The sequence below is a fragment of the Morus notabilis genome, unplaced genomic scaffold (genome assembly GCF_000414095.1).
Source record: "Morus notabilis unplaced genomic scaffold, ASM41409v2 Scaffold337, whole genome shotgun sequence".
In the NCBI taxonomy this organism is placed as follows: domain Eukaryota; kingdom Viridiplantae; phylum Streptophyta; class Magnoliopsida; order Rosales; family Moraceae; genus Morus; species Morus notabilis.
Window position 1 is genome coordinate 18,543 of NW_010359286.1, and position 25,149 is coordinate 43,691.

General features: G+C 34.5%; 2 protein-coding genes across 2 annotated transcripts; both read left to right on the forward strand.

Moving 5' to 3' along the window:
• The first annotated feature begins 8,385 nt into the window (after window positions 1–8,385).
• Window positions 8,386–13,536, forward strand: LOC21406454 (serine/threonine-protein kinase/endoribonuclease IRE1a). The gene is made up of 7 exons (XM_024163000.1): window positions 8,386–8,614; window positions 8,748–8,786; window positions 11,037–11,518; window positions 11,710–11,885; window positions 12,370–12,619; window positions 12,756–13,080; window positions 13,176–13,536. The coding sequence occupies exons 1-7, from the start codon at window positions 8,567–8,569 to the stop codon at window positions 13,308–13,310; spliced, it is 1,455 nt and encodes a 484-aa protein (XP_024018768.1). The 5' UTR covers window positions 8,386–8,566; the 3' UTR covers window positions 13,311–13,536.
• Window positions 13,537–22,846: 9,310 nt separating this feature from the next.
• On the forward strand, window positions 22,847–24,877 carry LOC21406456 (pentatricopeptide repeat-containing protein At5g66520). The gene has a single exon (XM_010094021.2). The coding sequence runs from the start codon at window positions 22,847–22,849 to the stop codon at window positions 24,755–24,757; it is 1,911 nt and encodes a 636-aa protein (XP_010092323.1). The 3' UTR covers window positions 24,758–24,877.
• The last annotated feature ends 272 nt before the right edge of the window (window positions 24,878–25,149 follow it).

Consider the following 25,149-nt stretch of genomic DNA (forward strand, 5'->3'; position numbering starts at 1 on the left):
TGGAGATGTTGGGTTCTTTGGACTTGTTTTAGGACCTAGAACCCAGATCTAGTGGTTGTCCCTTGAAATATTTTGATTTGGGACTGGATTTGCAGGTTTTTGAACTAATTTCTGTGAGTTTTCTCGCACTGGTGTTCTTCACTGGTCGACCTGTGCAGTCCACCGGATTGCATTAGCCTAACCGGTCGACTAGTACAGTTGACCGGATTGCACACCATCGGTCGACCGGTGGTGTTGAATTGTTCTCTCACCGGTCGACTGGTGTACATGGAGTTTGACCCTGTTTGGCCTAAAAATGCTATTTTGACCTCTGTTTTCGAGGAGAACCTAAATTAGCTTTGTTTGGGGACCTAGAGTAGATGGATTAGCATCTTTAATCCATGTTTTGAGATTGAAAACCCTTGAAATGATAATTTGAAACATGAAACGGTTTGTAGAACCGGTAATTGAATTATGGCACACTAATAGGAAATCAAAGGATATAATCGAGACTGGATTGCTTTAGCAATGAGAATTAAATCCCAAAGTGTTGTCTTGTATCAGTGATAGCTGAAGACTCGGATTGAGTGGCTTGAGGAAGCGGAAGCCGGAATAGTGCACTGCTAGCCACAGGTTTTATATGTACAAGGTGGGATTTTTATCCCTTTTTCCTTGTGAGCCTGATTTTCAAAAAGTGTTTTGGCCTTGCAAATGTTTTAAAGAAAGGGACGTGTTTGCGAAAGAAAAATCTTTGAAAACCGTGGCTTGTTGTAGTTCACGGAATCCAAGGCTTGTTATAGTTCATGGAACCCATGGCTTGTTATAGTTCATGGGGCCCACGGCTTGTGTAGTTCGTGGGATTTTAATAACGATTTCATAAAGTTTAATGAATGATTTCTTAAGGTAAGAGATCTTGCGAACCAGTAAACTGGCTGATGGCCTAGATAGGATGTGGAAAGTGCATCCTTGGGGGCATGACCCGAAACCCCGGGGGTGTGGCATGTGAGGTTCCGGCTGTTGTGTCAGGACTGAATGTCTTATTTTATTTATTCATCCATTTATTTATTTACTCGCTCATTTATTTATTCATTTATTTATAAAGTTGTTTCGAATTATATCCTACTGGGCCGTTCGCTCACGTTTTCATTATTTTATATGTATTAAACCCCTCCCAGGCGAATCTAGGAGCGGTGCGGAGTAGCGGGATTATTTTCTACTGATCGATCAAGTGGGGATTGTGTTCATCCTCTTGAACAAATGTAAGGATCTATAAACTCTGATATTTGAATTACTAGACTGTGGATGATGTCTGTAATGATTTATTTACATGTCATGTATGTATGGCAACGAGATCCTGTGGAAAGATCCTGTACTTTATTTTAACCGAGTGTGGGGCTCGTTGGGAATTTCCTTTATTATCGTGCGCTTAACTCCTAATCGAGCTCCACGTCACCACCCCTGCTCCGGGGCGTCACAAACGGTAACTTTAGTTAAATCTTATGACTTTATGCATTTTTGAGCAATGTATCATGAGATTAACTTTTCGTTAAATTTTAACTTTTTCTCCTAACTTGACCTTGACTTGACAATCACATTGTATCCAACATTCAAAATTCTACCTTATGCACAATTTTTGTGGAAAATAGAAAAGTAAGTTTGTTTGTGATATAGCCATAGAAAAACTACTGTACTTACCCAAGTGTCGCTAACGATGCGTCCTTTGTCTCACTTGATGCTTTCAGACTCTGATCGTTAATCGATCCTATTGCATAAATTTATGATCGTTAAATTCAAAATCTAAGATCAATAATTACATTGAAATTTAATTCGGAAGGGTCTACAATCCTTATGTTTTGTATTTAATCCCAAAATATTTTCTATCTCAAGAATTTACACTAAAACCGTGCACGTTCCTCAATCATGGGCCTAATTTTCAGTTTCGGTCCAGAATTGTAGATTCTCATTGTGTTCAGTTTCTATACATCACCAATTATCAAATCGACTTACTTTTCAAATCTTAATTCCTTATTCCTCATGAAAAACAAGTTTTAACTCAAAGTCTCAAACTAAATTTCGCCAGAGTTCCGCGTACTTTTCCATGTTTCCCGAGGTAGCCTTAGCTCATTTTATCAGTTATTTCTACCATGAAACACCATTCGCATACGTTCTCTTTCAATTACATCACAATTCTAGGGTTTCCTCATATTTCCATAAAAATTCTTAATACCAAGAATTACTAGAAACAAAAGCTCAATAACCTAGAATTCATCCTTAATTCACTAGTTATCAAGTTCCTTAATCATCACAAGCTAATCATCATCGTAAGTAAAATTTTCTTCATGCCTTCTACCACATCCCACGTGCAGCCATAGTGAAGAAATGAGAGGAAAACTTTGAAATCTCACCTTAGAGAGTGAAGAACAAGCATTGGTGATGCTATTGCTCGGTAATTTTGTCGATTTCCTTGAAATCCCTCTTTTTCTCACTTTGAAATTTTTTTTTTCTGTTCTTTCTCTCTTGGCTGATGCTCTCAATTCATGTGCATGTGAAATGACCATTTCTCTTGTATTTCCCCTTTATGAACCGATCATCCAAAATTAGGGCCCAAAAAGTGCAAATTTTGAGTTTTTCAAGGACCTTTTTGCAAAATTCAATAAAATATCCCACAAATATCTTTCCTTTTCTTCTCCTCCAAGCTTGGCTGGCCACCTTTGGATGCCACATTCCTCAATCTTAGCTCTTCATCCAATTTTTCACTTTTAATCTCAACCATTGATCATTTAATAATTATCCTATTTTGGTCCAGTTTAATTCCTATCTAGTACGCATTTTATCTTTGTTTTTCAGATTGTTTGTCAACTTAGTCAACCTTGACCATTCTTGAGTAACTTTTCAAGGGCTATGTTTTGGTTGACTCTTAGTTAACAAATTTTGACTTGGTCAACTCAAATTAGTCGAAACTCTAATTTTCTCAGTTCGGCCTTCCAAACCCCATTTTCAGCCGTTTTTTCGTTATGATTATTTCAAAAACCCTAGAATTGATGTCTTTCAATTCTTTTTTATTTCTTAAACTTATCATTCATGTGTTTACCCACTTGTGGGCTTGACACAACATTTCATACTTCTTTCTTAAGTACAGTCTGAAAATCGATAATTGCATCGTAGTTTAGAAATTTTTAAACTTCAACTTATAACTTGCTATTCCATACTTATATCAACAAATACATATCATAAAAGTATTTATAGTAGTGATACAAAGGATTCTATAAAATATTATCCTATACAACAATTTCGATAAATTTTTCGGTCATGACATATTCGCTCAAACATACATATACATTCATCATTCATTACTTACATAAAACAACTATGATTAACTTATACGTCTACAGTACATTTTTAAATTGCTACAATGGAACATCATCATCAAAACATTACATCATATTATACATCTGCATAATTCCCATTAGCCTCCCTAAAATCTTCCTTTGAATCTTCTTCCTCACTTGTATTTACAGTGTTTTGGGGATCCACGTTTGCTTATCGCTGTTGTTGGGGTGATGATGTTGTTCCAACTTCTATTCCAGAACACACCTCCACTGATCTATTTCTACATAGGCATTCTCTCTACCTACATTCAAACTCCATTCGATGCTCACTAACGCGTCATTCTTGTTCCTCTCGTTCAATAGGCAATGTTTCTTCTAATTGCGTTACTTCCTCTACAAATTGGGTGAAGGTATATGTAACTTCCTATCATGGAAATACCATAGTTCACAACTCTTTTGTTAACCCCCTCCAAAATATTAAACATGCATCCTGTTCTTTTAACTCGATAGTGTGCTCAGTCATAATCTCACTAAGGACCTGTTCAACATAAATTGCCACGGTGTCATAAGGTCGCATCTTAAATTGATCCACCTTATGTATATACTTCTCCAATCTCTTAAATTCTGTCTCTTCAATATGTGGTTGAGCCTGTGAAGCAGAGGCAACCTCTGGTGCTATCCTTACAGGTGCCTCTCTTGGTGGAAATTGAGCTAGCAGTAAACTATGAAAATTACCCTATGGCACGTCATGTGCATTTCTTGTTTCTACCGCACCCCTCCAAAACTGTCTAGCGTCAGACTCTAATAGGCCGGCTTCTAGAATCACCCAATCACTCTCATCAATATCACAGGCTACCATCAAATATTCAATTCGGTGTAGCCAGTCTTGTAATTTGGTTAGGTGAACCTGACCATCATACATAGGTGGATTACACTTATAAAGTACAAAAGCAGCTCTTGTAGCGACCTTAGATCCTATTGGGTCTCCAATTATAGCTATTTGCACTTACCTATCTATCGGGGGTGACTCAGCTACTCTATTAGGTTGTAGGGGTTGCAGAGGTACCTCTAAAGGGACAAGTTCTGCTTCTTGTATCGCAGGTAGACTATCGGGACGGATTCCCCTTTCTGGACCACTGATACTTCTTCTATGAAACCCACATGGAACTGTTCGAGTTCCTCTTGTTTGAACCATACCGTATATCCTATAAAAACAAAATTCACACATTGAATTCTAAATTCAAAGGAAATAACAACTTACATGGACATTATAGAGTCAGATGCTCAGCAGAATGTGGGTAGGTGGCAAAACTTTTGCTCTGATACCAGTTGTCACGACTGTAACTTTTGATCATTATCCTATGCTTATGCTTAGCATTACTTAACCTCTACTACTTTCTAATTATAACCTCTTAAAATTTCAGGCTAATTTTTTTTTAACCATTCATACATCTAAATGTCGTAGCATTTTGCTAGCATTATGTTTTCAACCATTCATATGTCTTAATTATGTAGCATTTTGTCAAGATTCTATTACGTTAATCATACCTTTTGACTAGAGGTTGCTATCCATGGCCTCACTTTCTTGTAAACTCAACTTTCGTTACATAAGTCATCTATATTCATAAAACACTATTTACTTTTTACGCATAAAGTTCAACAGCGTTACCAAAACACGTGATGCATCCACTACCCACTTGCCCACACTCCGCTGTTACATCCTCTCTGCATGCCCAGCAACAAGTTACAAGGAGCCGGTGCATTACCCGAGCTTCCTACAACACGAACAAACTTATTGAGCTTTGGTTTAACAAGTAACCATAGGTCATAATAGATGCAGTAATTATGCATACCCATACATGCATTCATGTCATATATCCTAAGGCATTCTGTACTACTAGAACATATATTGCTTATGTTCTTCTTTCATTACATACTTTGTTCAGCTTTCATCTCACTTTAGTCGTTCACATTGTATTTTCACATTCTGAATGACTTTCATATTGTGTTTCTCATTCTTTTCATTCTTCTTTACAAATATCGTACCTTTACATGAAATGGTTTATATTTTTCATTTTCTTGTCTTTTACTTCTTATGCCTCTTGTGCTGTTGTACCATAGCGCGCATAACCTGTGAGGAGTGGGGTAGCTAACCAATCCAACTCAGTCTCGGTTTCATTTCTTTCATAGTCTCATAATAACCTTTCCTTCGAAGGCTGATACAAACAGGATGTTTGGTTTCGTACTGTTTATCAATTTTCTCATTGAAATTGTAACTTTAGTTAAATCTTATGACTTGGTGCATTTTTTAGTAATTTATCATGAGATTGTCTTTTCGTTAAAATTTAACTTTTCCTCTTAATTTGACCTCGACTTAACATCGATACATACTTTTCACAGAATAAAGTTCTACGGCTACTTAAGTCTTGTAGATACATGCATAACATTGTATCTAACATTCAGGAGTCATCTTTCACATTCTAGCATATTTTTTGTCTACAATATGCTCGGATTGAGCAACATAGAGAAATAAATTTATTCATGTTGTAGATAAGAAAAACTACTGAATATTACCAAAGTTTCACTAACGATGTGTCCTTTGTCTCACTTGATGCTTTCCGACTTCAATCGTTAATCGATCCTATTGCATAAATTTATTATCGTTAGATTCAAAATCTAAGATCAATAATTATATTGAAATTTAATTCAGAAACGTCTACAATCCTTATGGTTGGTATTCAACCCCAAAATATTTCCTATCACAAGAATTTGCACTAAAATCGTGAACCTTTCTCAGTCATGGGCCTAATTTTCAGTTTTGGTCCAAAGTTGTGAATTCTCATTGTGTTCGGTTTCTATACATCACTGATTATCGAATCGACTTAATTTTCATCTCTTAATTCCTTATTCCTCATGAAAACTGGTTTTAACACAAAGTCTCAAACTAAATTTCGGAAGAGTTCCGCCTTTTCCGAGCTAACCTTAGCTCGTTTTATCCGTTATTTCTACCATCAAACACCATTCACATACTTTCTTTTTCAATTACATCACAATTCTAGGGTTTTCTCATATTTCATAAAAATTCTCCATACCAAGAATTACTAGAAACAAAAGCTCAATAACCTAGAATCCATCCTTAATTCACTAGTTGTCAAGTTCCTTAGCCATTACAAGCAAATCACCATTTTTATGTAAAATTTTTCTTCATGCTTTCTACCACATCCCATGTGAAGCCATAGTGAAGAAATAAGAAGGAAAACTTGAATTCTCACCTTAAAGAATGAAGAACAAGCTTCAATGACGCGAACTAGCGGCGTCTTTTCGTCAATTTCGATCAAAACTCGTTTTTCTCACTTTGGATGAATTTTTTTCTCTTCCTTTCTCATTGGCTGACTTCTCTCTGTTCTTAGCATGAAAAATGAACATTTCTCATGTATTATTCCTTTAGTGAATAGACAATCCATAAAGCAAGGGTCTAAGGACAATTTTGCAACATTCAACAAAATATCTAAAAAATATCTTTTCTTTTCTTCTCGACCAAGCTTGGCCGGCAGCCCCTTTTTTTCTACTTTCCACATGTCCTCATCTCAGCCACTCATCAATTTAATTACTTTAAATCCTAGCCATCCATTCATAACAATTATCTCATTTATGCTCTATTTAATTCCTATCCGGTGTACGTTTTATCTGTGTTTTTCAGACAGTTGGTTGACTATGTCCGCTGTACGTTTTATCTGCGTTTTTCAAGCAGTTGGTCAACTTAGTCAACCTTGACCATTCTTGACTAACTTTTTGAGGGCGACATTTTGGTTGACTCTTAGTCAACAAATTTTGACTTGGTAAACTCACATCAGTCAAAACCCCAATTTCTCGGTTCGGCCTTCCGAACCCCTTTTTCATCTGTTTTTCGTTCCGATTGTTTCCAAAATCCTAGAATTGAAGTCTTTCAATTCTTTTCCATTTTCTAAACTTAATATTCATGTGTTTAACCACTTGTGGGCTGAACACAATATTCCATACTTCTTCCTTAAATACAGTCCAAAAATTGATAACTGCATTGTAATTTATAAATTTCTGAACTTTAACTTATAACTTGCTATTCTATATTTATATCAACAAATACTCATCATAAAAGTATTCATATTGATGATACAAAGAATTTCAGAAAAATTTTATCTTATACAATAATTCTGATAAATTTCTCGATCATTACAAACATTGCCATTTTTCCATCTTTTAAGTAGTAGGTCCGTTTAATTACTTGGGAAATGTGGCAAGACTCATCGTGAGTCCAATGTACTCAGCCTCCATCACTGCCTTCGTTTGAATAGAAATTTAAGGTCATGTTCATTTCGTTAACTTGAGTTTAAAATTCGAGTTTTATTACAGTAAAAAGCTCTTACAAATAATCACATTTAACTTTTTTACTACAATAAAAAACTCTCATATAAAGTCAAATCTTAACCCGAATTAAAAACTCGAATCAGCAAACTAAACGAATCATTAAATTTTACACGAGAAAAAGCACTATAATACTGTAAAAAGAGATTTTGAAGTACTGTAAATCAACCCCTCAAAATAAACGACAGATAATAACTTTCTTGTTAAGTATTGGATCTTTTGACAGTGTGAATATCCATTCCTACTTTTTTGTGGGATTTTTTCTTATTTAATTTTTTTACATAAATTTATTATTTTATTTTATTTTTGCCGAAGTCTTAACCTTATCACATTATGGATCATGATTCCACTTTTTATTTATTTATTTATTACTAGATGGTATATACTTTCTCGGCGTGCATGGAAAGAGCACTAGCTTTTCCCTTCCTCGGATATGCATCACTGTCACTATAATTATGATGTCACACTCCTTTCATGATGTCCCTCTATCTCTCTCCTTCTCTCTCTCTCTCTCTCTCTCTCTCTCTCTCTCTCTCATGGTACAGACTTTCTCGGCGTGACCATATTGAAGGATAACAACACATGATGACGCATGAAGCTCGGCAAAAAGGGATATATTTAACTCAGGTATGTCTGAAAGGGTTTGTCTCCATCATATGCAGTCTGAAAAGAACTGTAACTTTTTATTTTTTATTTTTAAATGGGTTTGGAGAATTCCTGGGTTGCCAAAGCTAATCTCCCTCTTTTTCTTCAAGCATATATAAGCAGCTTTCGATACCAACATTGCCATTTTTCCATCTTCTAAGTAGTAGGTCCCTTTAATTACTTGGGAAATCTGATATATTTACGCCAGAGCGATGTCGGACGACGTTGAAGATAATTTCTTGGGCTCACTCCAGCCAACGGTACTAAGTTCCTCATCTTCGTTCTACTCCAACTGTTTTATTATCACCAGTATTATTCTATTGTTGCTTCTTTTATAACCATTAATGTTTTTTTTTTTTTTTTTTTCTTTTCCTTTTCTTTTTGATCTAAAAGAATATGGTCATAGCTGCTGAAGAGGCGAACAAGAGTCTGGTACATAATTTATTCTTTCTATATCGGTAGATATTTCCTTTCTAAATGCTGTAACTATTCTTTTTCATCCCAATCACGTGTCATTGACATTTCATTCATAGATAAATAACTTTCAGAATATGATTTACTGAATAATTGACGTATTTAACGTTCTCTTCTCTCTAAAATTATTTCTTGCAAAATTGTCCGAAAAATGCCTAATGCCGCGTCATCTAGGGGCATAGAGTGGTTTGGTACGAATGAGGTCTGGTAGAGGGTGCTAGTTTGATCCGATGCTGTATAAAAAATAATAATAATAAATTCAAAAAATAAATAAAAAGGGTCCATTAAAAATTTGATGGAAAATGTTAAAACATTGATAGTTATGCTATATATATACATATATATATATATATATATATTGCCCTTTCCCACCACTTCCTTCAAAAGACACCCTAAAGGTCCAGTTTATTTCGTAAGAAAGTTCATACATTTAAAATCATGGATAATAAACAAAAGTACTATTGAAGTTTTTGAACAAAAGATTAATTAGCAACTTATAAACTAAAATTTCGCAAATTATAAACTTAAATTCGTAATCTTAATGACAAGTAAAGACATAAATAAACTAATAACAAATAAAATTTTAATTGACTCAAACTGTATAGCATAAAACCAAAAACAAATTTACACACACGGACAATAATAAAACATTATGAAGGATATTAGAGAAAATGCATAAACAATAAAGTGTGAACAAAAGTAGAACTTATAGTTTGGCTTAGTGTGTTTTTTATTCTTCAAAAAAGTTATGCAGAAGCATATAGGAGAAGATAAATAAACAACTACATTAAATTACATGATTGCACATCCCTTCAATGTCAAATCGCCAACACACACCCGTAACGAAGAAAAAAAAGCGTGTTAAGGAGGAAATAAACAAATTTTTTATTCTCATAAAATTAAAAAAAAAAGTGCATAGTTTAAGGTCAAAAAGTTACAAGCGATATAATACACTTAAGGTCAAAACGCTACAAGAGATATAATAGCTATCTCCATTGCAACGAAAATTTTACGGTAGAATACTTTTTAAATATCTTAACTGTGCGTAAATTCTAACATTCATAAGAATGATTCTACTAAGATAACCCAATTGATTTTTGGCACATGCCTATAAATTAAAGTTTTTATTATAACCCGCAAAAAATGAAAAAAAAATATGAATCAAACTTAATTACATAACCAAATTTCATTATAAAAGGAAACACCGCGATTTTTTTTTTCCTAAGAAAAACTGGGTGGTATACGTTTTCTATCTCCCACGCATCCACAGCCATATACCTAAATAAACAACCTCTTAATTTTCACCCAACAATTACTATTTCAAAAGTTGCATGCAGGTAAATGTAGTAGCTAGTAAACTACATAACCAAATGTCCTTTATTTTTTTCATTTATATTTTAATTTTTTAACAAACCATGAATACTTTATTTAAGTTAGTATATATAATCCTAAATATTTTTATAAAACACTAGTAGTAAATGTACTTTTTTAATTAACAAAAGTTTCTTTATGTATGAAAAAAAAAGCTTCATGCCTGAAGCATCAACTAAAAAAGGAAGAGAGAAATACAGAAATGAGAATATCCAAGTAATGAAAAATGAAATGGTAGGTGTAGAAATATATTTGAAGTAGTCGAGGAGTAATAAATTTGGATATTATTATGCATAATTTTAAATTTATCGGAATGTATAATAAGTAAATTTGATCATTTTAAATTTTTGTACCCTTAAGGATGGAAATATTCAGCAATGAATGTATTCTCTCGTATGACAGGGTTTTTGTTTTTTCTTTTTTTTTTAATAGAAGAAAATCACATCCTTAAGATAATAGGATTTGCATCTCCTACTGTTATTTCATTTAGAAAAATCACTATATTCATAGAATTAAAATCTCACCACAAATTAATTCGTATATATTATGAGATTATAATTCTGATCAGTACCCTTTCAAATTATAAAACTAGACTCTTTTCATGCGGAACATAAAATGTTAGGTATTATGACATATAATACTAGTATGGATCTTACTTGATCTATATTTGAAGGGAAAAGAAAGAAAAGAAAAGAAAAACAATGTAAAGGCCGAAGATTGTATACGTGCTCCCCATAAACACTACTCTAACTATGTTTTAATTCATCTATTTTTCATTTTCTTGGAGGATATCAATTTTCTACAGTACTAAAGTGAGAAATATTTCTATGAAATCAGCATACGGAAGAAAGAGCTACTTCTAGTTTAGAAGTTTCATCCGATGAAAATCAGAGGCAGATAGGCAAAAAATTATTGGTTTTATTATCAAAAGAAATTGGTCAAGGCACCGATGGGACTATTGTCTATGAGGGATTTTATGAAAATAGAGCGGTCGCAGTGAAACGCATTCTTCAAAGTCATATTAAACTAGCTGACAAGGAAATCGCAAATCTCATAGAATCAGTCCGTAGCCAAAATATTGTAAAGTATCATGCGGTGGAACGTGACATAAATTTTATATATCTTGCTTTGGAGCGCTGTGACTGCAATCTGGATGAACTCATCCAAATGCATTCTACAAATTCCTCTCAGTATGAACCTGTATCAACTCAGCACAACAAAGATGGTCGCTTGGAGAAATTTAAGAATAAGCTAGGAGATGTAAAGCTTTGGAAAGAAAATAATGGTCGTCCATCACCTTTATTACAGAAATTAATGAGGTCAGTCATAAGTTCCTTTCATCATCACTAAAGGACTTTAAATCGTGTTCTGCATAGCTGGGGACAATTTATAAGATTATTCAAATGGAATTTGAATGAATTATCATCTCGTATGTCCTTTCTTTTTGGATGAGATTTATCATGCTTATTGAGCAAATTTCCTTATATACTTTCAATTGGTGATCTCATAGGGACATGATTTCTGGGCTTGTTGTTCTTCACAATTCACATATAGTTCACCGCGACTTAAAGCCCGAAAATATTTTAATAATTCAAGAAAGCTCAACTATATGTGCAAAGCTTTCTGATATGGGTATCAGCAGACGTCTTTCTGAAAATAACTTCTCCTTGAGTAACCATTCTTCTGGCAAGTACTCTCATTTCCCTACTTTAAACATCATAACTATACATATACATTAGTTATACTGGTCGATCAAGCTAATTCTATGATTTATTAAAAGTTCCACCATGTTATTATTTTATATTACTTTTGTAACAATACGAGCTTTATGACTTATTTACCAAATATGTTCGAAAACTCTTCTAAAACAAGTTTTTTTTTTATGCACCATCCAAGCACTAATTAAAAAACTCTTACTTATACTTAAAAGTAAAAGCACAAGTTCTTTCAAAGTGGATCTCATAAGTAATCATGCATACTAGTGCTTTATTACTCTCATCAAAATGTGTCCCATTTCATTTATAAATATATTAGAATCATTTTAAACATTTGCTTGCAATATACACCATAAACAATTTTGTTTAATGTAATTTTGATTGCTTTTCACTCCCTTCAATTTTAGTCTCACGCATGGGTGTATTTTTTTTTTTTTTTTCAATCAACTATATAGGTTACGCCGCTACTGGGTGGAAGGCGCCTGAACAGCTTCTTCGCGGACAACAAACGAGTGCAATGGATTTGTTCAGTTTAGGTTGCATCCTCTTTTTTTGCATCACTCGTGGTAGGCATCCATTTGGGGACCATGATGAATGTGTTGGGAATATTGAGAAAAACATTAAGCGAAACATGTATATGATAGAGGATTTCCCTGAAGCTTTACATCTTATTTCTTCATTAATAAGAGCAAATCCTGAGCAAAGGTAAGATCATATAGTTTCCTTTAACTTGGATCCTACACAATTAATGCTTCAAAATATGCTACTCTATTTTTATATAAAGAACTTAAAGAAAGGTACATATAAATATATATATATATATGTGTGTTACAATTTGCAGGCCAAAAGCAAATGAGGTGCTGCACCATCCACTGTTCTGGGATGCAGAGAAGAGACTTTCTTTCCTCCGTGATATTAGTGATAGAGTAAGTAAGAACTCTGATATTTCTAAAGTGCTCGAATCTACTGCAGACATAGTTTTCGATATAGAAAGAATGTGCTTGGTAAATGTGGTTTTGAGATGGAACAAAAAGGTGCATGCCCAGATAATCACGCACATTCTCACATATGCGAAAGAGGATTATAAGTTTACCAGTGTACGAGACTTGTTGCGATTTATTGGAGACATGTTGAATCACTACAGACAACTCCCGGATGATATTCAGGTAACTGTAGTATTAGTATAGGAATGTGATACATCTTACATACATTAACGTTTATCAAGCTTAATATTCACTTAATTCGATGGTGGTTATTTCAGATTCTCGTTGGGTCGCTATATGAGGGATTGGACGACTATTTTACAAGGCGATTCCCCAAGCTCTTGATTGAAGTGTACAAAATTGTGTGCACACACTGTACACAAGAGGAGCACTTCAAGAAATATTTCAACTAGAATAAAAGGGAAATCTGTGGCACATTGAGGGGACGTTGATGGGAACTATATTCCAAATGCAAGTATACACGAGTATTTGTTTCGGTTTTAAGTCAAGACCTGAATAGTGAAATACGTAAATAACTTTTTGTTGGCTAACCCTGTAACTACTGAACTGTTCTGTATCAGCATAAGTGGCTAACAGTATGTTTTTGTACTCCTTATTTTGCATGTTTTGCAAATTACGTAGGCCAAATCGGTAGAGATTCTTGCTCACTCACCATTAGTTTCTAAGTGAAAATATTTTTCACGACACTGTGACAAGTTGGTTGGCAAAATTCTTATGGTTCGATATGGTTAATTAGTGAGTGCGGGGCAAGTCCCTAAAGTTTTCATTAAAGCTCAAATGCACCACCAAATGAAATCCATGCACGTATGGGAAATGGGCATTTTCCTATATAAATAATTACATATATATATATATATATATATATATATATATGTACACACGCACATATTTTGCGTAGCCTTAACTAATCTTATCCATGATATGCTACTGAACTTGAGCGAAGAAAGCATGAGGTAATTTCCATGAAACTTCATTGGACTTAGAATGAAGAATATTTTTTCCCTTATGGATAAGACATGTATGATAAGTCGTGGGATTACATCCAATGATTCAAAGCCGAAAATCTATACGATGGTATTTGTTTTCACGCTATTAGTTAATCCAGTATATATTAACCTTTTTAAAGTCCCCCAAAATACGAACTTTTTTGAAGGGCAAAGAATACAAATTTTAAGTTTCACTGATTAGTTTTTGTTGACGGCCGCTAATACCCCTTGCTAATACGGTGTGCCAAAACGCGCCCTTATTTCTTTTAGATTCATTATCTTATTTTATTTTATTTTATTTTATTTTTATGAAACAAGTCACAGACTTGTAATTTTATTAAAAGAAAAAATAAACGTACAAAAGAACACAGCAAAAAAACAACAAAATCAAACCCTAAAACTTATATCTTGTAAAACTAGAAACATTTAAAACCAAATTCTCTAAGAACAAAACTTCTAGCATTATGCCACCAAATATAACATCCAGAAACTATACTGAAATTGGCTGAAAAATCAGCAACTAATTAGCTTCTCTAAAAGAATGAGAAATAACGAAACTCATAGAATTAGCTTTCTCAAGAGCATAAATCCAAGCATTGTGAATTGACCAAGGAATATTTGAACAACTACACCGAAAAAGATGAACTACACATGCTGAATCGCTTTCTAACAAAAGATGCCTCAATCCCTTATGCCAAGCTAATCTAATAGGCAAAATAATAGTCCACATCTTAGCTAAACACTCGCCATAAAAGGTACTAAAAGCTCCTGAGAAAAACCCTGCGATTTCGAAAGACAGCCCCCGCCCCAGCTAGACCATTACGCTTAGCCGCCCCATCTGTATTAGCTCTAATCCAATTTTGGAGGAAGAGCCCTCGAAATAATAGAAAAAATTTTAGGAGCTCTTCGTGGCATAACTTCAAGCCCAAAAGCTTTGACCGCAAGCAATTCTTGTTAAGAATTTTTCATAACACCAATCTTAAGCTTACCAACCTCAACAACTGACTGGTGGCAACACCTCGAGAAATTAAACGAGATTAATTAAGCTAATTGAGATTTATTAGTGTGTCTAATCTGATTTAATTAATTAATTATTGATTAATAAATATTTCTGACGTGTAAATTTAAATAATTTCAAGGAATTAAAATATTGTCAGTATTATATTTTCATCCCGGAAGTGTGTGTAGACACATTTCCTGGACTATCTTCTTAAATATTTTGGCACCTGTTTTTCTTTTCTTTTTCTTTTCTTTTCTTTTTCCTCTCTCTCTCTCTCTTTCTCTCTCTCTCTCGTTTGTTTCTCTCACTCTCTCTCTCGTTCAAATTTTCACCAAATCAACCAGAATTCGAACCAAAGAAGAATTTCAAGGAGTCTTCAACGTCAAGAGAATGATTTGAGGTAAAATTTCTAAAAAACTTATCTTGAATCTCAAATTTTTCGGTTAGAAAACTTTCTTTTGGTTCAAAATAGATTTTGATTGATTTTGAGTAAAATCAAGGTAGAAATTTGGGATCTTTAGTTCTTTAGACTTGATTTAGTAACTAGAACCTGGATTTGGTTGTTTCCCCTTGAAATATTTCAGATTTGAACTCGGATTTGTAGGTTTTGGCCGGATTTTCTTCGAATCGGCCCTGTTGGTCGAGCTGTCTGGCTCCCACCGGTCGACCGGTTCCTCCTCGACTGGCCGACCAGTGGAGAATAACCTCTCTATCACCGGTCGACCGGTGTACACGGGGTTTGACATTGTTTTGCTTAAAAATCCTGTTTTGACCTTGATTTTCAAAGAGAACCCATATTACCTTCATTTGAGGATTTAGAGTAGCTGGATTAGAATTTTAATTCATGTTTTAAGATCAAAACCCTTGGAATGATGATTTGAAACATAAAATGATTTATGAAACTTAGAATTGGATTAAGGCGCACTAATAGAAAATCGAGGTGTATAATTGAGATTAAATTGCTTTAGGAATGAGAATTGGATCCTAAAGTATTGTTTTTTGTCAATGCTAGCTGAGGAGTTGAATTGAAGGCTTTGAAGAAGCAGAAGCCGGAATAGAGCAACGCTAGCCACAGGTTTGGTACTTGAGAGGTAGGATTCCGTATCTCTTTCTTTGATTGCCATCTGACAACACACAGGGCTCCACCCACAGGACATACAGTATTGTACATACATGAAAATGTAAACAACATTACAGACATCAACCACAGTCTAGAAATCCAAATATAATAGTTTACAGAAGTTACACTGCCTTACATTTATCCAAGAGGATGAACACAATCCTCACTTGATCGATCAGTAGCAAATAATCCGGCTACTCCGCACCGCTCCTAGAGTCTCCTAGGAGGGGTTTAATATTCATAAAATAGTAAAACGTGAGCGAAAGGCCCAGTAGGATACACTTTGAAATAAACTTTATAAATAAGTGAGTGATAAATGAGTGAGGAAATAAATAAATGAATAAGTAAATAAAATCAGACATTCAGTTCCAACAGACAGCCCGAACCTCATATCCTTTTTCTCAAAGGAAATATAACTGAAAATCACCGTATTACAAGCATCAGTAAGTAATTTATACAAATTACTTACACAACCATGTGCACAAGCCATATCATCCCCGGGCTGGGTTTCGGGTTCTGCCCCCATGGATGCACTCTCCACATCCTATCTTGGCCATCAGCCAGTTTACCGATTCACAAGATCTCTTATCTTAAGAAATCATTCATTAACTTTTCTGAAATCGTTTATTATAAACTCATGAACTACACAAGCCATGAGTCCCATGAAACTACGTCAAGCCATGGCCCCATGAACTACAACAAGCCATGGGTATCATGAACTACATCAAGCCTTAGGTTTTAAATGCTTTTCTTTCACAAACAAGCCCCTTTCTTTAAAACATTTACAAGGCCAAAATCTTTCTTGAAAGTCAGGCTCACAAGTTAGGATCAATTCTCATTCCTAAAGCAATTTCAATCTCAATCGTAAACATAGATTTCCTATTAGTGTGCCATAATTGATTTACCAGTTTCATAAACCATTTCATGTTTCAAATCATCATTCCAAGAGTTCTCAATCTCAAACGTGGATTAAAAATGTTAATCCATTCGCTCTAGATCCCTAAATGAAATTGATTTGGGTTCTCCTAAAAAATAGAGGTCAAAATAGCATTTTCAGGCAAAATAGAGTCAAACCCCATGTGCACCGGTCGACCGGTGACACAGCAGTGCAACACCACCAATCGACCGGTGGTGTGCACTCCGGTCGACTAGACAGGTCGACTGGTAGGCCTAATGCAACCCAGTCGACCACACAGGTCGACCGGTGAAGAACACCAGTGCGAGAAAACTCACAAAACTAGTGTGAAAACTTGCAAATCCAGTCCCAAATCGAAATATTTCAAGGGAAAACCACTAGATCCGGGTTCTAAGTACTAAATCAAATCCAAAGAACTCAAGATCTCCAATTTCTACCATGGTTTTACTAAAAATCCACCAAAATCCGTTTTGAACCAAAGTGGGGGTTTTGAAATCCACAAATCCAAGATTCAAGAGAGGGTCTTTCAGAAATCTTACCTCAAATCCTCCTCTTGACGTTGAAAACTTCTTTAAATCTTTCCTTGGTTCAAGATCCGGTTAATTTGAGACAAAAATAGAAGAGAGAAAGAGAGAGAGACAATCGAGAGAGAGAGTGAGAGTGAGTGAGAGAGAGAGAGAGAGAGAGAGAGAACGAGAGTGAGAGTGTGAGAGAGAATGCACAAGAGGAAAGAGAGAAGGAAAAGAAAAGAAAAGGAAAAAGAAAAGGAAAGGCATGTGTATAATATTTTAAAAATGACAGCCCAGAAAAATGCGTCCATACACACTTCTGGGTAAAAATATAAATACTGAGAATATTCAAATACTTTGGAATTATTTAAATTCTCACATAAAAAACATTTATTAATTAATAACCAATTAATTAATTCAAATCAGGCACACTAATAATTCTCAATTACCATAATTAATCTTATTTAATTCTTCAAGGTGTTACGGACCATGACCATGACGAAGCCATTCCGGCGCTTTCCAACCCGAAGTGCCGCAACCTATAGATAGATTCACAGAAACATGCACAAGACTAACGTTTAAGGGAGTGAGAGATGCAAGCATTTAAAATTTGGTTAACTACAAAATTAATGTCAAACTTCACTTCATGATAGTGCTAATGAAGACGGCGGCAGTATATCCACCTTGGATTTCCAAAGGGAAAATGCATGTTTTCGAGGACAAAATATGTTTGACAACATGAAATCTAGGTCAAATGTGGTTCATTTTTATTCAATAACTCAATATCATCTCAAATAACATGATTAATAAACATATAATAGCCTTGTTACTGTCATGTTTATGAATAGAGAGTTGATGTTAAAATTGAAATATAGTGATGTGATTCCATGTCAACCTGACTACTTATACGTTCTGGACCATCACATTTTCTTTAGCAAAGATTAGAAGAAAACTAACATCAAGAACCACTCGCACATCCCAGCTATGATGGCACTTCAATCCAACCATGACAATATTTATATGACAAAAGTTATTTTTAGAATAGGTTTGGATGTGTAATAGGGAATTGGGTACTTGCCAGTCGAATGGTGACTCAAGGAAGACCTATTCTCAGGAAGCTTTTTGCTGATTCCCATATCTGAAAGCTTTGCACATAAAGTTGACCTTCCCTTAATTATCAACACATTTTGAGGCTTTATGTCTCGATGAATTATACCTAGTTCATGCAAATGAACAAGCCCGGAAACCATGTCTCTGTGAATTAATATATACAAAATGGTTATCTATTAGCACACTTACAGAATAATAAATCCCTAGCGAAAAGGATTCAAAAATGTAAAGGCATCAAAATGAGTAGTACTCCAATTAACATAAAAGTCATAATAATCATCATCAGTTATATATACACACACATACCCATCGTACCTCATCAATTTCAACAGTAAAGCTGATGGATAGCCATTTGCTTTGCTAAGGCTAACATCTCCCAAAACTTTCTTCAATTGCTCCAAGCGGTCTTCTCTATATACAGTCACGGCTATAGTAGAATAGTCATCATGATGGTCATTCATGACAAGCTGATATTGAGAGGAATCAGCACAACATATTTGAATAAGGTCATCCAAATTACAATTACACCTCTCAAGAGCAAGGTAAACAAAATCCTTGTCCCGTTCCACCCCATAATATCTTACAATGTTTTGATGATGATCAGATTCTTTCAGATGCTGGATTTCTTTGAGAGCCACTTCATGATGACTTTGGAGAAGGCGTTTCACAACAACTGGTCTACCTTCATAGGACCCTTCACATATAAGGGTCCCATTGCTGCCTATAGCAATTTCTTTTTTGGATAGGACCACAGCCGATTTTCGTCGGTTGAGACTTCGGAGCTGGAAATATTGTTCTGATCTTCTTCATCCTGATTGAATAGAAGAATTTTTCACAAATAGTATTGCAGATTCTATGTAACTGACATTCTTCAAATGAAAATAGATCATCAATTAAAGTTGATACATATATAAATACGAATTATTACTTACATGTCTCTTGAGTTCTCTTAAACATCTTGCCCATATTTCAGCTCTCTGTGGATTGAATTTTTCTTTCTGATGAGAACAATGGGCATATCAAATTTTATCAATAGCTAAACGAAAATAAAAAGAAGGCAAAAAACCACTAAGAGAAAGTCAAAGCAAGAAACATGTACAATAATGGGATATTAATGATAGGGTGTAACACTTTAATTAATTAGTCACGCAGTTGCAATACAGAGTAATATATATATATATATATATATATATATATAGAGAGAGAGAGAGAGAGAGAGAGAGAGAGAGAATTACGAGCTGTTTAACAGCGGCTTCAGCAGCTACTAAGATATCTTCATAAGATGGCTAAAGCAAAAAAAAGAAAAAAGAAATCAATGGTAATTAAAGAAGAAAACAAACAATAGAATAATTCCTATAAACTATAGTCGTACAGCTGGAACAGCACATGGACAAAAGAAAATATTTAGTACCGTTAATGGGTCCGCAATATGGGCACTTGAGCTCCCCAACATCTTAACTCGTAATTAAGGATCAATTCAGAAATTAAGTTTAAGATGTAAACTCACACGGTTGACATATTATCACTTTTCCCAAGTAGAAATTAAGGATCAATTCAGAAAACCTAGTAATGATTCGATCCGTGAATTATGAAAGTACTATAAGAAGTACTACTTATAGAGTATGTTGATGGATTTTGACTTGAGAAAGGAAACTATAATAGACTTTACCTAAGAAATTATAGAAGACCTGATCAGTAGAGATAGAGAGTAGTGGAAAATGGAAATGGTGGTTGATTATAGGTGAAGATACATATACTAGGAGTGGCGTGTGGTTGAAGAGAAAGATGAGAGAAACGAAACCCTAGCAATGAGACAGGACACGACAATGGTCTTTAACCATCCTATAAGACATGCGTCCAAATGGCATATGCAAAACAATTTAAATTTAATAGAAAGCAAGACAATTCAATTTTCTTTTTTTTTTTTTCAAAAAATAAAGTATAAGCATAAGAGAAAAAGAGAAAAAAAAAAAAAGAAACGCAACAAAATTTTTTTAAAAAAATTAAACAAAATGAAATGATTTGAATTTTGAAGATGTAACAACAAATTATAGGAAACAAAATTTGACATATTTCCATGCAATTTTTTGAAATAGTCATTAGAAGCTAAAAATCAAGGTTTTGTTACAGTTTTTTTTTTTTTTTTTTTTTTAACAAATCGGATTTGTCATAGATTTTAAATAACATTATAATTTAAGATTTGAGGATATGACATATATGGAGTACTGTGTGGAGTTAATAAAATACTTATCATTAATTTCTTTTGTACGTTAAAATTTAATTATGTAATTGCGCATATTATAATTGTTACATGAGGGTTTCTTGTAATAAAAAAATTATTTTTTAAAAAGTATAAAGAATAAGAACGGATATATGGATACACACCCTTTACTAATTCTATTAGTTACCTTAAAAGCCGCTATAAATCATACTTTTGCCATGTCTGGTTATTTGCTGCCCTTTCGTTTTAGTTGAATTATGTTGGGCCTCTTGCTTTGCTTATTTATTTCTCCTTTTTTTTTTTTTTTTTTTTGCTGACACACTCGTTTGTCGTTTCTGAATTTGGTTGTCGTTTATTCTTTAGACTCGAGTTCTTTCAGTTTATTTTTCTTCTGCAATTAGTAGTTTCAGTTTATGTCAGTATGCTAACGTTTTTGCACCTCCTTTCTGCATTACATTTTCAGGTTTTTGTCGTTTACCAAGTTGTCGTTGTTTACATTTCATAATTCATTGGCGTTTTTATTACATTTTTGTCCTTTTCATGCTGATGTCGTTTTCTAAGTTAATTTTGTTTTATTTTCCATTGTCCTTTAACATACTGACATCCTTATTTTTTTGTATTGTTATTGAGTCCAAATTCGTATGTACTAACTCATTGGAGAGTAACTTATTGTTATTCTTTTAAATTTGACACATTGACTCTGTATATTTGAATTTCTAAGAGATGTTTTTTAAGTTAATTTGATATTGCAATGACATTTTTATTCCCTAAAAGAATCGATGTTATGAGGGAAAAAAATGTAACAAAACATGCAAAAAATAAAAAACAATGATACATTAAAAAATGAGATATATGTTCAAACATTTACTTCAAATAAAAAATAATTTCTTAACAAGAAAAAGGAAGTATTACATATATAGAAAAAGTATTAATATTTAGTGGTAAAAATTGTAGATGATGGGGGAGAAAGACTAACAAAAGGGAACAAAATATAGCAAGACTTAATTAGTATCAAATTTAATGATTATTGACATCCAATAACTTTTTACACTTCCCTCTTGTATTATACTAGCAAATTAGTACAAAAATGAATTAAAAGATAATTAATTTTTTATTACCACTTCAAGAAAGTTAATATAAAGATATTCTATTGATATGTTTTTTTAATATTTAATTTTATAAATGCTGTCTTTTAAAGAAAAAAGGATAATTGTCAATTAGTCTTAGTCTTTTATTTTTTCTCATCCCGAGTTGGTTGATAATTTCTAACTATATTAGGCAAATGTAGATCTTAGAGAATGCGTTTAAGCATATCACTAGAACAATGAGTTTGTGAGGTGAAACATGTCTCTCATTAAAAAATAATCAGTTGAATAGAGAATAAATATCATAAAAAAATTGCGTAATTAAGAAAATATTTCAAACCTCTACGTTATTATAGTTTAAGATAAACAATTAAATTGATCATGTTATTATAAAAATTAAAAAGTTAACATGAATAAATAATAATGATTATCATTTAAAATTATGCATTTATTTATCATTTTTTTTACTAAAGCAAAAAATTAATGACTAGCATATTTATAGTGAGTTGATTACTTAGGCCTCATTTATTTTGTTCATTCAAGTTGAAAACTTCAGCTACAAAATAAATAATGTGAGAGAAAATATTATAATAAAAAATTAAATTTAAATTTTTAAGAAAAAAAATACTATAATAAAAACTTAAATTGTAACCCAAACAAACAAAACGAACGGAGCTTGCCTAAAACTATTTGTCATGCACGTTCAAAGAAAATAACATTAAAATGGTAATGTATTTTTTTAAAAGTTACTGTGTCCATCTTCCGTATCATAATTAATTAACGTTTCTTTCGATTTTAATGTATTTAATAAATTTTGTAAATGAATTTTCTTAATTTTACTCTTATTTTTAAAAAAATAAATATGACAATTTCATTAAAATCCTACCAAATTGCTAGAATACAGCATCACTCTAAAATTATTTTATAGTTTTCTATATAAAGAAAGCGCCTCAAAATTGTTTAGCGGTAACAACCAACGAAATGCTTTCCTCTCCTTCTCTTTACCACCTTCCTCCCCACAGAACTCATCATCGCCGCTCATCATCGTCATCATCATCCAATTCTTCTCCTGATCATCTCCTTCCTCTTCTCCACACCTTCAACTCTCCATTTGAGCTCAAACAACTCCATGCCCACGTCCTCAAAACCTCTTCTCCTCTCTCTCTCATCCCTCTCCCCCGCGTCGCCGCCGTCTGCGCTCTCTCTCCTCCCGCCACTTTCGCCTACGCCCGCCAAATCTTCCAACGCGTCGACTGCGGAGACTCGGAGATTGTCCTCTGGAACTCGTGTCTCAAAACTTTCGCCGAAGGCGATTGCCCAAAAGATGTAATTTCTCTTTTTAAACGGCTGCGGGAGTTTGATGTTTTTCCCGACAGTTTCACACTCTCGTTCGTTCTGAAGGCGTGCTTGCGCTTGTCGGATGTTAGGAATGGGAGAATCGTTCATGGGAATGTGGAGAAACTTGGGTTTGGTTGGAATTTGTTTTTGCAGAACTCGATTGTTCATTTGTACGCCAAGTGTGGAGAAATGGGGAATGCCCGGTTGATGTTTGACAAAATGCCGCATAGAGATGTTGTTGCGTGGAATATTATGATGACCCAGTTGATAAAAAGGGATGAGGTTGAACAAGCCTATGGCTTGTTTGCTGAAATGCCTGAAAGAAATGTCAGGTCCTGGACGTTGATGATTGCCGGTTTTGTTCAGTCTGGGAAGCCAAGGGAGGCCGTTAATCTGTTCTTGGAGATGGAAAAGGCTGGTGTTAAGCCAAATGAAGTGACTGTGGTGGCGGTTCTTGCGGCTTGCGCTGATCTAGGGGACTTGTTTTTAGGCAGGAGGATTCATGAATACTCGAACCGAAGCGGTTTCGGAAGCAATGTCCGTGTTTCCAACACTTTGATTGACATGTACGTTAAATGCGGATGCTTGGAGGATGCTCGAGGAGTTTTCGATAAGATGGAAGAACGGACGGTTGTTTCATGGTCCGCCATGATTGCAGGGCTTGCCATGCACGGTCAAGCCGAGGAAGCGTTGAAGCTTTTCTCCACGATGATTCAAGTTGGTGTGAAGCCTAATGGGGTCACCTTCATTGGCCTCTTGCACGCTTGCAGCCACATGGGCTTGGTAGACCAAGGTCGGAAATTTTTCGCGAGCATGACTTGCGATCATAGCATAGTCCCTAGAATCGAGCATTATGGTTGTATGGTTGATCTTCTAAGCCGGGCAGGGCTGCTTCAAGAGGCTCACGAGTTCATAATGAACATGCCAATTGACCCAAATGGCGTTGTGTGGGGGACACTTCTTGGCGGATGCAAAGTTCACAAGAGCATTGCATTGGCTGAGGAAGCAATTAGACACCTTGCGGTATTGGATCCGTTTAACGATGGATACTATGTCGTTTTGTCAAACATCTATGCTGAAGCAGAGCAGTGGGAAAATGTCGCAAGAATTAGGAAGTTGATGAGAGAGCAAGGAGTAAAGAAGACGCCGGGTTGGAGCACAATCACAGTAGATGGAACGGTTCACGAGTTTGTCGCCGGGGATGAGAGCCATCCTCAAGCTGTGGAGATATTTCGGATGTGGGGAAATCTACTTGAGAAAATGAAGGAAAATGGGTATGTGCCCAACACATCAGTTGTTCTTTTAGACATGGAGGAAGGCGAGAAGGAGAAGTTTTTGTACCGTCATAGCGAGAAATTAGCGCTGGTTTTTGGATTGATGAACACGGAACCTGGAACCCCGATTCGGATAATGAAGAATCTCCGAGTTTGTGAGGATTGTCACGCAGCTTTCAAGCTAATATCAGCAATTGTTGGTAGAGAGATAGTTGTGCGTGATAGAAATAGGTTCCATTATTTCAAGGATGGCTCTTGTTCCTGCAGGGATTACTGGTAGTGGGATCTAATGGATAGGAAAGAAAAATTGTACTATAGTCAGAACCATTTTGAAAGAAATTGAATTCTAGCGTACAATGTTTCTACCAAGCTTTGGGGAAAAAGAAAAAAAAAACAAAAAACAAAAACAAATTTAGAGAGATATGATTGTGCTTAATAAGAATAGGTCCAACAAATATGAAACCTAAGAGAAAATAGCTGTACTAAGGTGAAAAAATCATTTGAAGGGCATTGAGGTCCAATGATCTCCCACCCAAATAAAATAATTTAAGTAAATAAGTAAATAGGATATTTATTAGTAAAGTAAACAGCATATTTAAAAATAATTAGAGTGAATATGTATTTACGAGTAAATAATTTATTTACTCGACATAAATCATTTATTTATCAGTA

What these genes read in the sequence shown, in the direction of transcription:
- LOC21406454 (XM_024163000.1), top strand. Translation starts at nt 8,567, where the DNA reads ATGTCGGACGACGTTGAAGATAATTTCTTGGGCTCACTCCAGCCAACG. An exon ending in TGGGCTCACTCCAGCCAACG is followed by an intron (nt 8,615 to 8,747) that starts GTACTAAGTTCC and finishes TTGATCTAAAAG; the next exon opens with AATATGGTCATAGCTGCTGA. An exon ending in TTATTACAGAAATTAATGAG is followed by an intron (nt 11,519 to 11,709) that starts GTCAGTCATAAG and finishes GTGATCTCATAG; the next exon opens with GGACATGATTTCTGGGCTTG.
- LOC21406456 (XM_010094021.2), top strand. Translation starts at nt 22,847, where the DNA reads ATGCTTTCCTCTCCTTCTCTTTACCACCTTCCTCCCCACAGAACTCAT.